General features: G+C 49.7%; 1 protein-coding gene and 1 pseudogene across 7 annotated transcripts in view; one reads left to right on the top strand and one right to left on the bottom strand.

Annotated features, from left to right (window-relative positions):
• The window catches only part of WDR37 (WD repeat domain 37), a 67,281-nt gene that overhangs the window by 6,925 nt on the left and 43,395 nt on the right, over positions 1-16,961 (top strand). For 6 of the 7 annotated variants that reach the window (XM_032349883.1, XM_032349880.1, XM_032349878.1 and 3 more), the window contains exons 2-7: positions 3,427-3,604; positions 5,839-5,935; positions 8,969-9,064; positions 9,760-9,824; positions 13,445-13,580; positions 14,717-14,788. In XM_032349883.1, coding sequence (XP_032205774.1) covers positions 3,467-3,604; positions 5,839-5,935; positions 8,969-9,064; positions 9,760-9,824; positions 13,445-13,580; positions 14,717-14,788 — 604 coding nt within the window. In that variant the 5' untranslated portion in view covers positions 3,427-3,466. Of the gene's footprint in view, positions 1-3,426; positions 3,605-4,077; positions 4,265-5,838; positions 5,936-8,968; positions 9,065-9,759; positions 9,825-13,444; positions 13,581-14,716; positions 14,789-16,961 lie in introns of those variants that run through there. The other variant, XM_032349884.1, reaches the window with a different exon arrangement.
• LOC116594557 lies at positions 1,671-1,774 on the bottom strand (annotated as a pseudogene).

Genomic DNA, 16,961 nt, shown 5'->3' with positions numbered 1-16,961 from the left:
TGGATGGCGGGACAGCAGAATGGAGAGGACAGAGGAAAAACGGAAGAAGCAGAGATCACCGAACCTGAACAGCGGAGAGAAAATAGACTGGAGGAAAGGGAACAGAGTATCGGGGGCCTGTGGGACTTTGACAAAAACCTGTTGCTCTTGTTACAATCCCAGAAAGAGGGGAAAGACAGTGGGGCTGAAAACATATTTGAATAAACACTGGCTGAATATTTCCTAAATTTGGGAAGCTATAAACTTAACAGAATCAAGCAGCTTTATGAAACTCCGACGAGAGAAACTCAAAGAAATCCATGCTAAGACCCATCGCAGTCAAACTTCTGAGAACTAAAGAAGCAGCACTGAGAGAGAAGTGCCACTTTCCCGGGAGCGGACAGACGAGTTGACAGCGGATTTGCCATCAGCAACTATAGAGGCCACAAGGACGGGGCGTATTTTTCAAGTGCAGAAAGAAAAGACCTGCCAGCCCAGGCTTCTGTATCAAGTGAAAACATCCTTCACGTGATCTGTCGGCAGCCCCAGATCTGCCCAAAGAGAACCGCTGGAGGAAGTTCGCGCGACACCACGGGAATGCGGGAAGCCGCGCGGGCGCAGCGGGAGGGAAGCACGGACAGCGGTGAGAGCCGACCTGCTGGTGCACACGGCAGGTTCCCCTCGCGGCTGAAGTTTGAAGCTCTGGACGTTCTCTCGGGGTGTGTGGAGGAAGCGTCTCACGTGACCTGTTACGAGTGCGGGTGTACGGAGATGGGAGGGCAGCTTTCTGTTCGTTACCGTGACCTCGTGCAGTGTTGATCATCGGACCGATACTGTGACAACCCAATGCCTGCAGCAGTCCCTGAAAGTCGTTCAGGAGAGGTGACCTCAGAGACGACACCGCACGTCAGAATGGCATGCCGAGACATGGTGAAGTAACCCGCAGGAAAGCAGAAACAAAACAGAAAACAAAATGAGGGACCAGAGATTGACTTGTATACTAGGAACAAGTGGGGTTTACTTGTGCATACAAATTTGGAATGTCGTTCGAAAATCATCTGTGTAATTGATCTGTTAACAGGGTAAAGAAAAGCCGCATCATTAAGTGATGCAGAAAAAAACATGACAAAATTCAGCACATGAGTGAGACTCTCAGGGGCAGGGGTCTTCTCATCACGCAGTTGACCTACAGCGAGCGTCATACTTAACGCTCAGAAGCAGTCTTTTTAACCTTGAGATCAAAACAAAACAAGGATGTTTATTGTCACTATTTACAACACAATACTAGAATTTCTAGCCAGAAGGAAAGGAAATAAAGGCGCACAGATCAGAAAGGAAGAAATGAAACTTTTTTTTATGACATAATAGTCTACATAAAAAATGCCAAAGAATGAATAAAAATTTAGAACTAATAAATGACTTGACAACAGTGTGGGGTACTAGCAATTAACATAAAATGGAAATGAAAATACAATGTTGTTTAACATCACTCAGACAGTAACAGCACAAATTTCGGTGTGAATTCGAAAAGTCACATGTAAGACTTCTTTGTGGAAATCTACAGAACTGAGGAAAGAAGAAACGATCTAAATAAACCGAGACATACACTGTATTCATAGGTTGGAACGCTCAGCATGATAAGGGTGCCACTTCTCTCCAAATTGATGAACAGATTAAACACAATTCCTTGAAAATTCCATGAAGATTTTTATTTTTGTAGGTATGGGAACAATTATTCCACGGAAATCTTTAGTAAAAGGCGAAAGATTTATGCGATCTGAAGAGAAACCAGAGTATGGGAACAATTATTCCAAGTTTATGTGGACAGGCAAAGGAACTAGAATAGTTAAGACAATTTTGAAAAAGATTTCAGTGATAGGAATCGCTCATGATTTCAAGACCACACAGTAGTCCAGACTGTTGGCAGGGGCACCTGGCCGGCTCAGTTGGAAGAGCATCCTGCTTTTGATCTTGGGGGCATGAGTTCAAGCCCCACGTTCATTATAGAGAGTACTTAAATAAAACTGAAAAAGAAAAATACTGTGTTGTTTGGAGAGAGAGAGAGATACATAGATTAGGTGAACAGAAGAGAGAACCAAAAATAATCTCACCTAAATATAGCCAGCGGATTTTTGACCAAGATGCCAAACTTTCTTAACTCAGTGTGGGATGGATAGCTTTCAACATGTGATGCTGGAATAATCGGATATCCTCAGCAAAGAATGAAACAAACAAGAAAACCCCAAACAAAAATACCCTGTGATCTAAACACACCTTAATACAAACACCCAAAGGAGCTCATAAATTTAAATATAATGTATAAAACTACAATTTTAAAAGAAAACAAAATTTTTAGGACCTAGAATTGATAAAAAGTTCTTAGACCTGACTCTGAAAGTATGATCTGTAGGAGAAAGATAATCCGATCGGTGGGATTTCATCAAAATTGTAAAAGTTTTGCTTTGTGAAAAACCCTGTTAGGATAAAAGACTGGGGGAGGGGGGTGGGAGGTCGGGGGAACCAGGTGGTGGGTATTAGGGAGGGCAGGGATTGCGTGGAGCACTGGGTGTGGTGCAAAAGTAATGATACTGTTATGCTGAAAATAAATAAAAAAAAAAAAAAAAAAAAAAAAGACTGGGGGAAACTTGGTAACCCACTCAGCTGACATGTAACTCGTGAAGGCTGTATGGAGAACTTTCAGGTCTCCGCAGTAAAAACCCAGAGTCCTGTTAGAAGACGCGGGGAGACGTTTTCCTGACAGTACACGGGAAGATGTGCAGGGTCACCAGCCACCAGAGAAGTGTGCGCATACACCGTGACTAGATACTGCACGTCGGTCAGAGCCGCTGGAACTGAACATGGAACGCTCCAGATGAGTCTGGAGCGCAGAACCCGTCGCTGATGGGAACAGAAGACGTTACAGCTGTTTTGGAGAACCGTTTGGCGTTTGGTGTTTTTTGTTTGCCTAAAGTTACAGTATTTTAGACACAGTGAACTAAATAAATCATTAAAAGTGATTTTACCTGTTTAACTTTTTTTTTTTTTTTTTTAACGTGGCTGCTAGAAAATTTGCCGTGTTGTGTGTGTCTTGCATTATATTTCTCTTGGGACAGCATTGTTCTAGGATCTGTGATCTAGAATGTGTGATTAGAATTGGTTCTCGGGGGTGTAGACTGAGGCTGGGGAAAGTTGGTCAAGGGAGACTTGTTCTTTAAGCCTGTCTTTGCTATTTGATTTTTCAAAACTTGTTAATCAAATTTGATAAAAAGTTACCTGTTTGATGAAGGCTGGGGTGTTTATCTTAAAAAAGGTTAATTTGTCACTTTTTAAATTAAATAGTAAATACTGCCATAGTGAAGAAGTTTGGAATTGAAAGAAATTGTCGTCTGCTTTTCCTTCATTTCAGTTTGCCAGATCAGAAATTAAGTTTCTCCTGCTTTTGTTTAGCTTACTACAGGAGCGACCGGGAAATCACCTTCTAGAAGTAATGCCCACAGAAAGCGGGAGTTGCTCCACTGCTCGCCAAGCAAAACAGAAACGCAAATCTCACAGCCTTTCCATACGAAGGACCAACAGCTCGGAGCAGGAGAGGACGGGTCTGCCGAGAGAGATGCTCGAAGGACAGGTGAGCTCGTGTCCACGGTGTTTGTAATGTTCCAGAAGTAGCCGAATACATGCGGGTCTCCAAAGTAGAGAAGAAGAGTGGGTTACTGAGACTAAACAAAACAAAACCAGCCCCTTCTTCCCTTAATAACCGATTAAAACAACTGTCACATATAATACCTACACAGAGACGTGTGACTAGCTAGTGTGACTAAGGAATTTTAAAAATTTTAATTAATTTACATTTAAATTTAAATAGCTACCTGTGGCTACTGGCTACCGAATTGGACAGTGCAGGTAGACACTCTAAGATACGTCTTTTTATTCGATTTATTTACATTTCTAGTGGAAGTCCCACACTGTCCTTTGCTAGCATCTTCTGGAGTTAACTCCCATTTGAGGTGAACGTGTCCTTTGCTTGGCCTTCTGAACGCCCCTCCTCCATTGTGATGTAGGACAAGTAGGTGATCGCGTCTCGGGGTAACCCTTCCTCAGGGTCACTCAGAGGCCTGCAGGCTGAACGGCCTGGCCGCCACGCTGCCCCGAGGGCCCTCGTCTTTGTGCTCAGCATTCTCTAGCCTTCCTGCCGAGAGGCGTCCCTGGATGGCGGGCGTGAGGTGCTCTGGCTGGTTCGGCCGCAGGAAGACCGCAGCAGCGGTGTGCGGAGCGAGCCGCTCGCATGGTAGGTGGGGGTGGAGGGATCTGGGCGTGCACGTGGCCGGCTCCCAGTGGACTCGCTTTCCAGACAAGTCGACGGTCATTGGCTGGGGAGCAGCGTCTTGCCACGCGCAGGTGGTGTGAACGAGCGGGGTGGTCACTGCCCCCGGCTCAGACTCGGGACTGCGGCGTTGCGGAAGGGGCTGCTCGGCGCAGGGACGCGAGGCCTGCCGGAGCCCGGCCGCGTCTGTGTGCGCACCAGGCGCTGACCGGCCTGTCGCGCCCGGGACGTGCGGATGGGGTGGAGCGCACGTGGGTTTTAAAGCTTTGCTGAAACCCTGGCTTTCCATCCCGAGCTTTCTGAAGTGGTGCCCAGAGCTCAGCACCGCTGCGTCAGGGTCTGTGAACCGGGGCGGCCCTCGGAGCCCGGTCCGGAGCGCTTCCATGTGGCTCCCTCCACCTTCCTGGGGGAGAAGGTCTCATTTCACGGCACATTTTGCTTCCCTGATTGTCAAGTGAGGCTCTTGCCGACGTCCCAGTTTTGTCTCCAGTTCCTGTGACATCCTGCATTCACGGCTCCAGTAAATGTGCTGTTTCAGTTACCGAGTAGTCAGGGTCTGGTAGCGCTGTGGGTGCAAGTCGGTAGGCATGGATGCAGTAGGAGGGGTTTGGCCTCCCTGAGGACGCACAAAGGCTTCTCCCCGAGTGCCCCGTGCAGGGACTGGCTGGACCAGGAGGCAGGAGGAGCACGGCACAGAGAGGGAAGACAGTATGCGAAGGCACGAAGCAAGGTGGACAGTGGGGGAGATGTTCGTTGTCATGGTTATTTTCCTTTCCCTTTTTTTCCTAAGAGTTTATTTATTTATTTGACAGACAGAGATCACAAGTCGGCTGAGAGGCAGGCAGAGAGAGAGGAGGAAGCAGGCTCCTGCTGAGCAGAGAGCCCGATGCGGGGCTCGATCTCAGGACCCTGGGATCATGACCTGAGCCGAAGGCAGAGGCCTTAACCCACTGAGCCACCCAGGCGCCCCTAGAATATAGCTTATTAAAATAAACTTAAAGGGCACCTGGGTGGCTCAGTGGGTTAAGCCGCTGCCTTCGGCTCAGGTCATGATCTCAGGGTCCTGGGATCGAGTCCCGCATCGGGCTCTGTGCTCAGTAGGGAGTCTGTTTCCCTCTCTCTCTCTCTCTCTCTGCCTCTCCATCTACTTGTGATCTCTGTCAAAAAAATAAAAAAAAATCTAAAAAAAAAAAAATAAATAAACTTAGAGTATCATATGGTGGAACTTAAGAGACTGTGTGTGATAAAACCTCGTTTATGGGGAATGTCTTCCTTCTCTACAGATCTGGAAGTTTTCCAATAAGGTAGGCTTCTTCCCTCCCTTGTTAAAGGAAAAATGTTTTGAAGAAATGTTTGTTTTTGAATCCCATATTGGGCTGCGTGACCATTTTTATCATTGGGTTGTAGTTTTTGTCTGTAGTCTGGGTAGATGTAAAACTAAGTTGTTAAGCATTTTTTGTGTAAGAAATAAGAATTTAAGACATTCACTTTGAAAAAGAGTTTCTTACTCATTTTAAACAGAATCTTCCTTTTTTCAGGATTCTAAGCTGCCTTCCTCGGTTCGCAGTACACTTCTGGAACTATTTGGTCAAATAGAGAGAGAGTTTGAAAACCTTTATATTGAGAACTTAGAACGTGAGTATCTGCTGTCCTCGTGAACTTCTGTAAGATGTCTGGGTAGACATTCGCCACTCTGTCTGCTTCCTCCTCTTCTGTGCCACTTGCAGTCCCTTAGGATGACCCAAATTTACGACATTACAACTCCCTAGTCAGAAGTCAGAAGTCTGTGGCTGTGTCACCAGGCTCAAATCATGGTGTCGGAAGGACTGTGCCCCTCTGAAGGTGTGAGAGGGAAGTTGTCCTCTGCTTGTTTCATGGTGGCCGGTTTCAGTCCTCGACAGTGTGAGGACAGAGGTCGCCATCTTCCTGTTGGCGTGCCCAGGGTCCAGAGCCTGCCTCACTTTTCACCTTGAAGCCCTTCACTCCTGCTTCCAAAGCCATCAGCAGCGGGCAGAGTCCTCCTAGTGCATCCCTGAGCCATTTCTAAAGACAAGAGGGAAGGATGGGTCATCGGGTCATACCGGGTGACATCCTCATCGAGATCCCTTACCCTCACACCTGCAAGGCCCCTTTTGCCATGGAGGCCACATGCTCACAGGTTACTTTTGGGATAGGTAGTTCTGCTGACTTGCCCATTCAAACTGATTTTATGAAAAATACATGCATCTTATAAACACTCTTACAGAGAGTTTATTGTAAATTGAGAAAATGTTGATCTGTGTTTCTCTTTAAAATAGACTGTGTTTTGAGAACTTCCTAAAATGTATTATGAGTTTGACTTATTAAAGGTAAATCAAAGGAATTTTTAAATTAGCTTAGCTTTAGGGGCACCTGCGTGGCTCAGTCTTTCAGCATCTGCCTTCAGCTCAGGTCATGATCCCGGGGTCCCCAGATTGAGCCCCGCATCGGGCTCTCTGCCCGGTGGGAAGCCTGCTTCTCCCTCCCACTCCCCCTGCTTGTGCTCCCTCTCTCGCCGTGTTTCTCCCTGTCAACTAAATAAGTAAAATCTTCAAAAAAGAATTAGCTTTAGTTTCTCCTTTTAAGTTTATTTTAGAAGGAATGCCATCCATTGCTTGAAGAATCAGACAGCATCGGGGCTCCTGGCTGGCTCGTTTAATGGGGTGTCTGGCTCTTGATACTGGGGTCATGAGTTTGAGCCCCACCGTGGGTGGAGATTGCTAAAACAAACAAAAAAACAAAACCCCAGTACGTAAAGATAACTACTATTACTCTTGCCTGTCGACCCATTCTGTTCTGCAAAGGAAAATATTTTCTGCATTTTTTGCTTTTAATTCTTGTGATTATTTCTGTAAACTTAGTCCACTTTTACTCTTGGCTAGTCAGCTTTAGGCCACGTGCACTCATGCTTTCCTGGGAAACGTCAGGAAATAAGCCTGTCCCTTACCCACTGGTCTCTCCATTACTTTACAGTGTCTGTTCTTTCCATAGGGTTTGTGTTGATGAAACCTGGGTTATACGCATGGAACTATTATCTGGTCTTCATACTTGACCAACAACATTTCTGTTACAATTCTTTTCTCTATTAATATATAATGTGTTATTAAAATATCTTTTACTCTAGAACTAAGTGGTGTTGAGTAAATAATGAAAAGAATGTAATCCTGTGTCATTTAAACTTTTCTAGTGGACCATTTGATGTTCTATTTTTGAATTCTCCTTATAAGTCCATCTTGGAAATTTACAGAGGGAGAAATTATTTGAAGTTTTTATAAAGTAAAACTTAGGTACTATGTACTGCTTCTGATCTTAGGGCTTTTCTTTTTTTTTAAGTATCAGTTGTAACGCCCCAAGTGCTATTGAATTTCTTTTGTGATCTAAGGCCTTATGTTTTATGAATTCATGCAGTTTGTTCAAGAAAAAGAATAGAATTACTGGGGTGCCTGGGTGGCTCAGTAAGTTAAGTGTCTGACTTTTGATCTCAGCTCAGGGTCGTAAATTCCAAGCCCTGTGTTGGTCTCCGTGGAGCCTACTGAAAAAACAAACAAACAAACAAACAAACAAAAAACCCTAGGGTTACCAGTGACTAATGCCGGAGGAACTTGGAGTGTGTACGGTCTCATGCTCACTGGTTTGGATGGCTTCCTGTGATCTGAGGACAGTCAGCGTTCGGTGGATTTGCTCCGAGCCTTTGCCCTCCGCCTCCCTGTCGCCTGACCCAGCCCCTTGGTCTCACTGGAGGCCGAGCAGAGAGTGGAGCATGCTGGGAGGTGGCTTGACACAGTGGCAGGTGCACGGCCAGGTCACGGCACTGCTGCCTTGCTGCAGTGGCTCGTGTCCTTGGCCGAGTCCCTTCCCCAGATGTCACTCCTCATCCCGCGGTCTCACAGTCCTGTTCGAGAGGGCTCGGTGCTGAGAAGGGCACCAGCATGAGCGTGTCTGCTGATCGTCCCCTCGAAGACTCATGTCCTCCCTCTGCCTGCCTTCCCTGCGGTTCTGCACTTGGAGTCGTGGGTGCGAACTCCCCCTGAATTGTTCATCTCGGTTACGTGTCCTCTGTATCTGGAGCCTCACAGCGAAGGCTGCATGTTCTTATGGCCTGTGTTTCCCCCCAGTTTCCGTGTTCTCAGCTAGACTAAACATTTCGCTGAATTTTGGACAGTATCAGAAAAATGTTTTTTTTTTTTTTTTTTTTTTAAGATTTTATTTATTTATTTGACAGAGAGAGATCACAAGTCGGCAGAGAGGCAGAGAGAGAGAGAGGAGGAAGCAGGCTCCCTGCTAAGCAGAGAGCCCAATGCTTGGCTCGATCCCAGGACCCTGAGATCGTGACCTGAGCCGAAGGCAGCGGCTTAACCCACTGAGCCCCCCAGGCGCCCCTCAGGAAAATGTTTTTAAGTGTACAGAAGAGAGTACAAAGGGACGACCTGAGGCCCGGGTCCCCGAGTCCTGCCCTTGATTGAGCCCCGACGGCGCAGCATCTTCCCGGTGCTGGAGTTCGTCGCCCTCGCAGGGTGTCGTGAGGTCGTGAGAGCTGTAGGAACTGGGATCTCGGCTGCGTTTAGACAGTACTTCAGTGTTAATGTTGTTAGGTACTGAAGTTTGGAAGTGCACGTCTTACCTTCTTGAAAACCACTTCTTTATTCCCAGTGCGTAGGGAAATCGAGACTCTTAATGAACGTTTAGCCGTTGAAGGACAAGCGGTCGACGGGGCGGAACTGAGCAAGGGCCAGCTCAAGACGAAAGGTAAGGATGAGCACTCACGAAAGGCTTGTCCCACAGAATATATCCGAGTGGTACTTCCGTGTGGTTCACGATATTCTTGAGTGAGTTTGTGTGCGCAAGTGTGCCTGTGTAGTGAGTCCTCCGCGGCCACAACAAATACTGTGCTGTAACCTCCAAGGACCACATTAGCTTTCTTTTTTCAAATTCTTCAATACTCAAGGTGCTACCTAATAAAATAGAAGAAACTGTAAAACTATGGCGGTGGGGAGACATTTCAAAGCGTGTGGGTCAAACTGAGTCTTAAGATAGTGGTATTTTAAGATAGTGATATTTTCAAAATTAAACAAATGAGTTATTCAGCTGATCTTCAAAAAAAAAAGGATTGTCCTGCACGTTCTGTGTAGGGGAAGTATGGACCTTAGCGAGGGACTCGGACTGCTGGGCGGTGTGCAGTGGGTGGGACTCGGCCCTGCGGTCAGCACCGGTGTGGAGGAGGGGAGGGGGCGCCGGGAGGCCGGGCTTCCTGTTGTGGCCGTGGCCTGGCCCTGACGCCAGCGTGGATGAACCCTCGGCGCGGGGCGGGGGGCGGGCGGTGTCACTGTTTTCCTGTGTGGAACCACAGATGGTGTTTGCTGTCCCTAGTCTGTCCCTGCTCTGACACTCTGGGGCCCTGCGCTTGTACGGCGTCTCTGACTGTCGCTTCTCTGCGTCTGCAGCCAGCCACAGCACCAGCCAGCTGTCGCAGAAGCTGAAGACCACGTACAAGGCCTCCACCAGCAAGGTACGCCGGGCGCTGGCCCTCGGGCCGCTCCTGTGGTATTTGAGGTGTGCAGACGTGTACCTGAAGCTGCATATTTTCCAGTCAGGAGCGAGTAACAGACAAGGAGGAACTTCTGCTGTTTAGAGAAATTGGATTTTGCAGGGAGTATCATAAGTGTGTTAAGTGGCCACGGCCTCTGGACACCTGGACTCTGCTCTGCCCAGGTCCTTCCTGAGAGTCAAATGTTGCGCGTAAGTAAAGAGATTGTCTTTTTCAGGAAAGAGACATGTTGTGGTGTTCTGTGGCTTGATGCAGAGGCTCTAAATCTGGAGAACGGGGCAGGTGGGAAGCAGTGAAGCTTCTCATGAGTCACGTTTCCCCGTTAGCCTCGCCTTCTCTCTCATTTTCTGAGGATCATCCAGAAGTGAAGGTCTGTCTGCAAGGCACGTACGGACAGTTGGGGTACTTTGCGTTTTTAAAAGTTACCTTGTTCTGACCGTCTTAAAGTGGCAAAGATTGAATCATTTGGAAATCAGTTTATCTGGGAGTGAGGACTGCTGTCAGGGAATATTCTGAAGTAATTTTGTGTGCGTCTCTATTTTGGGAGTATTCTGGACATACAAAAGATAAATTCATTATTTAACCGTAATAAATGGACATTCTTTCTGCTAAACCCGAGGGAAAAGCTGAAGTTTGTGCTGTGCTACGGTAGCATGAAGAGTTCTTGTTAACTTCCTGTGTTTCCGGTTTGTTCCATTGAGCCTAAAGGCACTGAGCGAGCCCGCCACAGGAGACTAACCGCAGTTAACGGACCAGATGCAGTCTTGTGGCTACTGCTGCTTATTGAAAATTTTTAGTACTTCTTTGTTATAAAAAATAGGAGTATTGATTATTTTCTTGTTTCCTTTGATAACTCTAGAGTTTAAGTGGTGAATTAAAAATTTTTATTATGTATTATTTAGCTTATACTTAGTAGTTTTTAAGTTTTTAAATAAATCAACATTAAACTATTTTTCAAAATGTGTTGTAAAATTATGTTCTTCCTCACCTAACTTCTTGTATTATCCCGACTTCCGTTGTTTATTCCAGTGGGACCGCGTATGTACACGACACACTGTCTTAGCACTCGGAAACCTTCAGAGCATTTCTGAAGTAGAAGATGAAAGGCGTGTGTACAGTTAGCCCTTGCTCGCAAGAGTGAAAAACGAGATTTGGGCCAGGGGCAGGAAATGTATTATTACAATATTCTGCTTAAAGAAAAATGTATTTAAACATATTTAAAGCCCCCATCATTTTAGATCCTACAAATCCATACCTGTGTGCTATTAAGAAACATGTAATTAATGATCTTTATTGTGTGCATTAAAGAATAGTGTTGAAAGATGTCATCTGAAAATTGGAGAAAGACTCTGATAGCAGAGTGTGTTGTGGTCCGTGCCGCAGCGTGTGTCCTCGGTGGGAGCGCTGCGTGTGTGCGCGGCGCGGAGGTGGCGAGCCGGAAGCAGCGCTGCTCGCCGCCTCGCTCGGCCCTGCCGGCCGGCCGTGTGCTCGGTGCTCAGTGCCCCCTCGTGCGCTCAGCAGACACAAGAGAGCTTCCCTTCCTGGGTGCCTGAGGGTGGACGGCGCGTGTCTGTCGCGGGGCGGGGCGGGGCGGGGGGTGCCCGTCCAACGCAGTCACTGTAGAGAAGCTTGTGTTTTTATAAAGGTAACTCTGTCATTGTGAAAAACCCCTTTCCGGTTTTGTTGAAGTACTTTAGATTGTATCTTAAATTAAAACGGTGATTAGGATGACAGGTGTAAGCATCACTTCATTCTGCTCTTCTGTCGGGAATGTTCACTGCATGACCTGGTCTTTTTTTTTTTTTTTTTTTAAAGATTTTATTTATTTATTTGTCAGAGAGAGAGAGAGAGAGCGAGAGCGAGCACAGGCAAGCAGAGAGGCAGCAGAGGCAGAGGGAGAAGCAGGCTCCCTGTGGAGCAAGGAGCCCAACGCGGGGCTCGATCCCAGGACCCTGAGATCATGACCTGAGCCGAAGGCAGCTGCTTACCCCACTGAGCCACCCAGGCGTCCCATGACCTGGTCTTTTTTGGGGCCTCTTCCTGTTGTGACAGGGCTAGGAGTTTTCAGAACAGAGAACCAATAGGTATTCAAGTGCGGTCGGCATTTGGAAGCCGCACAGGGAGTGACTTGTCACAGTGTTCCTGGGCTGCCTTTGTCCGTTTCTGGAATCGACCAGGAGTCGGGGTCGGTGTGTCTTGAGCAGGGACCTTCGGTTCTTCTGTGCGTGAGTCTGGCGAGGAGCAGGCCTCTAGGAGCGCTCGTCTCCGGACAGCAGCGTCTGGGGGAGGTGGCAGGAGGCTCCCCACGTACCGTGACCCAGGCTGTGCGCGTTCTCCTACGCAGTCCTGCGGGTTCCGTTGCTGGACATCCGATTGGCACCTCACGCCAGCCAGAGCACTTCTGCTTGTCGTGGAGGGACGGTCCCGCTAGTTTGGGTGGGATAGAGCTTCCGGAGGGTGAAAGAAGACGGTGGGCTTGCATTTGAGCAAATCCGCTTGTAAAATTCAAACCCACTTAGATGTGTTTCTGCCGCAAGAGTCCGGGTTTGTTAAACACGTTGTTTCAGTCGTTCCTGGCGTCTGAGCACGGTTTGAGGGTTCGCCCCTAAATCGATGGACCAGTGGCTTGTGTTGTACGGTCTTTGTTCTAAGAATGAACTGAGATTCATTTTCAGGGCTGCGCTAAATCAGGGTTCAGAAAAGCTGTTTAATCCCGTTTTCTCTTTCACTTGATTTTATGGTTTCGTTATTCTGATTAATCTTCATTATTCTGGTTTGCTTAAAAGCTGAAAAGCCATTTTATCTAGGAATAGTTTATAAACAAACTCTGAAGAGCTGTGTTTAGTTAGTTTCTTTCTCACACCCTTGGTGTTTCCGTGGTACGAGGAGGTGGCATCTGTTGGCCGTGCATGTCGTGCGGGCCGGTGCCTCGCCCTCGTGGGCACCCCTGTGCTTCCGCGGTCTGTCCCGTGGACTGTGAGCCACCCGCCCGGGGCCTGCTGGCGCGCTGTGTGCGTCTCTTGTGCGGCGCCGGCACTGCGCACGCGCTCGGTCAGCAGTGCTGGGCAGACGGCGTCTGGGGGCAGTGTCGTCCTTGGACTCCTCCCCACCTGGGCTCTTGCCCCTGATCACACATGGTTGGTGTAAATTACTAGAAATGGGGAAAAAATGAAGGTTCCCCCAAAATAAAAGTGGTTTTAAGGATGTGGGTATAGTCTCTTGACTTTCATGTCCTGGTAGTTCTTTTTTGTTTTTTGTTTTTCAAAGAATTTGGAAATTCGACTGATGGTTTGGATTTGTGGAAGAGACTTGCGGTGCATAAACAGACCCTTCTCTCTCCTGCGGGAGGACACAACCTGCTTTGTGGGAGTGTGGGGTCCTTCCGAGGCCTTCATTCTTCCGTGTGACCCCAGCTGGAAGGATGCTGCCGTTTGTGCTTACATCGTGTTCCCTTAGTGCTTTCAATACCCTGTTCAGGGACTCATGCCATTCAAGACCTCCTTTTCTGTTGTACCTTTTTTAAACTTAAAATCATTCAGTCACTAAGTTGTCTGTAATACTTCTTCCCATCATGGTTTTAGATCGTCTCCAGCTTCAAGACCACCACGTCGAGGGCCGTGTGTCAGCTCGTGAAGGAATACATTGGCCACAGGGATGGCATCTGGGACGTCAGCGTGGCAAGGACACAGCCCGTGGTGCTGGGCACCGCGTCTGCTGGTGAGTCCGCAGTGAGTCCCTCTGCTTGCTGGGTGTGGCGGCCGGTGCAGACTAGGGACCCGCCAGTGTTGGTAGCCGAGTTGGCCCTGGCAGCGGACAGGAGGCCGAGCAGTCACTGACACGGAAGCACTAGGCCCCTCCGTGCCCCATTGGGCCTTGCTGCTGTGATGTGAGACTGCTGGCCTGGTGCGCGGACGCCGGCTCTGGGACTGGCCGCCGCGCCAGGAGTCGCTGTTCGCAGCAGTCTAGGCAACATGTCTTTTACACAGACTGGGTATTCTTTTGATTGGCTTTTGTGTTACTCACAGTCGAGTGCACATCTGCTTCAACTGTGAGGTATAGGGGGCTCGTTCTAGGATTCAGGCGGAAGCTGGGCCGCTGGCAGCCCAGTGTGTCTGTCGGGGCAGGCATCTGAGAGCCCTTTTATCTCATTAAAGGAGGAATATTTTTTGAAAGCTGTCCAAGGTGCATAACCTGACACCCTTTCAGATAAAAACTGCTGAAGTTAAAAATGGTGCTCACTTGTTGAAAATGACTACCAGCTTGTGAGAAGTTACTTAGTAGGTTCTGCTTTTTAAAGTAGAAGATGTTGCAGCAGTTAGACCCATGAAGAAAGTTCTCTTTCTTGTTTAGAATTATGTTCACACGTGAGCACCCCAGCATGTTCTGGAAATTACAGTTAAAAAGAAAGGAAGGGTCCTTTTCTGGTCTCAAAAATCTTGTTTGGATCACCGGCACTTATTTTCCAGATTTTCCTGTTATGTAAGAGGGAAGGTCCAAAGGAATATTTTTATCTCAGATACTTGTAACTGGATTTGGATTTGCATTTCAGTGCCGTGTGATGCCCTGGAAAGTTTTGATTCAACAGAACAGTGGACCTTTTACCTGAGGACTCAGGCGAGATGCCATCCATGTGATAGCGCCCTGGGGTCCAAGTCCCTGGGTTTCCGTTTGCCACCTGACCTCAGACAGGTCACCAGCTTCTGTCTCCTTGGAAATGTTTTCTTTCATCAGTTGAACTACAGACCAGGACAGAGTTGCAGGAGATACTAGTGATGGCGTAATCTCTCACTTTTATTGAAAAGACCGTAAAAGCGGGGATGGGTCGATTACTCTGGTGTTTTTGGATCTTGCAGATCACACGGCTCTGCTGTGGAGCATAGAGACAGGGAGGTGCCTCGTCAAGTACTCGGGCCACGTGGGGTCAGGTGAGCAGCACCGGGGGGTGGTGTCTCCTGAGGGGCGCTGTGCTGACCTGCCTGCGGGCTGTGCGCGCTCGTGGGCAGTCGGGGCCATGCTGCCTGCGCGGCAGGGCCTCATCGGGGGACAGCGAGCGCGTAGGAGTTGTCTGCATCTTTGTTACCGTTGCCTAGACAGCCGCGTGTCAGCGGATTTGGAGCGGAGATGCCACCTTGGTCAGAGACCGTGTGTGCATTTCAGAGGTTCCCTTTCAGGGAGCTGCTTCTTGTGCTTTGTGTGCAGTAGGGCCCGGGAGGGCTGCCGTCTGACCCTGGGCTTCTGCCTGTGGGTGATGGCCCTGTGACGTCAGCAGCTCCGCCCTGCCCCCTGAGCTGCACCCATGCCGCCGGCTGCTGTTTTTCTTTTTTTTTTTTTAAGAATTTATGTATTTATTTGACAGACGGAAATCACAAGTAGGCAGAGAGGCAGGCAGAGAGAGAAGGGGATGCAGGCTCCCCGCTGAGCAGAGAGCCCGATGCGGGACTTGATCCCAGGACCAACCTGAGCCGAAGGCAGAGGCTTAACCCACGGAGCCACCGAGGCGCCCCCGCTGTTCTGACCGCATCTTGCCCACTTCCCTCTGGGCGCCCTTTGGGGTTCCTTCTTCCTGTCCTGGCCCCTCGCCCCCATCAGGCTGCCTCCCGTCTCCCTGTCCCCTCACCAGCCCTCCCCTCACGGACCTGTGCCGACAGTTCCTGCCTTCCACGCCCGTGGCCGGGTGCGCCCCAGCTGCAGACCCAAGCCCTGCTGCCCAGTGGGGGCCTTTGTGTGGTCCTGTCTGGGCTGTGACCCACAGTCTTAACCTCTCTCGGGGTCTCCTTCCCTCTGGTGTCCCCGCTGCCTCGTCCTGCCTGTCCGCACGTGCGTGTCTTCCCCGCAGCGTGCATCTTCTGTCTCCACAGGGCAGTGCCCGGGCCGCGCAGACGTTCTCAAGTGAGCGTGGCTGTAGCCTGTGTTCCTTGGTCAGACACCCCCACATCGCCTAGAAAGGAAGCGGCTGCTGGACAGCCTGTGTTAAAGAGGAACCGCTTCTTACTCTTCACTTCTCCAACAGCGTTACGTGTTCTGCTTTTTTCTTCCTTTTCTCTCGATAGCCTGTCCTGTTGTTTGAGTTGTTGAGTTTTGGACAAGGGGCTCTCGCTGAGGCAGTGGGACCCACTCCCTTGCCTCATGACGTGACAGTGCACTCTTGTTCACCACGCGGCTGCGGCACGGTTCTGCTTCAGATCTGAGTGTGGCGACACGGCCGCCCACATACGTGCGCTCCGTGCAGTTGCCCTGCTTCCATCCGGCCTGGTTTCTGTGTCGCTCCCGAACCCACCCCCATGCTCCGCCCCCTGTGACCGTCCTCTCCCGTGGCCGGACGCGGCGCGGCATCTCTGTTCTTTGCTGTCGCTCTCATTCCTTCCGCAGGGTGTCCCCTCCGGCAGGTGGCTGTGATGCCCTGCTTGTCGGGGACTGCCCTGCGCGTGTTCCTGCCACGTCCTGCAGCTAGCACGCCCAGTGGGGCGCTGGCATGCCTGGCCTTCCCTTCTCCCGCGGGTGCTGTCCTCCAGGGTGCCGTCTGTGTAGCGCTTGTGTCCCGGCTTTGGCTTTTCCCACTGGGCGGTGCTCTGATCCCATGGGGACGGTCCCTTTAACCTAAAGGGTGGGGTTCTGCTGCCCGGGGTTTCTCATCCAAGTGACTCACTGCAGGTGGTTTGACATGTGTCTGCCCTGGCTCCTTCCTCTCGTATCACCTGAACCTGGTACCCTCCTGTGCATCGGCCCTCCTGCCTCGAGGGTCCCATGTGGAGCTTCGCAGCTGCCCCGCTATAGGCCCCCCACCCCGTCAGACCTCCCGTGCTGGAGACGGTGCTTTCTCCCACGTGGCGGTCTCTCTCACAGCTCGGTTAGGCGCACAAATGACGGGCAGATCAGGTGTCTGAAGCTCGTCTTGAAGAAAGCTTGTCTCTGCTCCCGCTGTGGCCGCCATGAGTGGGGTCAGCTGCGGGTCTGCAGGCCGCTGGCAGAGCTCACTGTCCGTCTTTGCGCGAGCTGTGGGCTGCTGACTGTCTGGCAGGGGACGACGTCGCTGCAGCCCACCGTCTGCCGGGGGCACCCCAGCACGCCTCCAGTCCGGCCCCCACTCAGTGGCACTGT

The sequence above is a fragment of the Mustela erminea genome, chromosome 6 (assembly GCF_009829155.1).
Source record: "Mustela erminea isolate mMusErm1 chromosome 6, mMusErm1.Pri, whole genome shotgun sequence".
Lineage (NCBI taxonomy): Eukaryota > Metazoa > Chordata > Mammalia > Carnivora > Mustelidae > Mustela > Mustela erminea.
The sequence above is the reverse complement of the archived record's forward strand: the minus strand, read 5'-3'. Positions and strand labels throughout refer to the sequence as shown.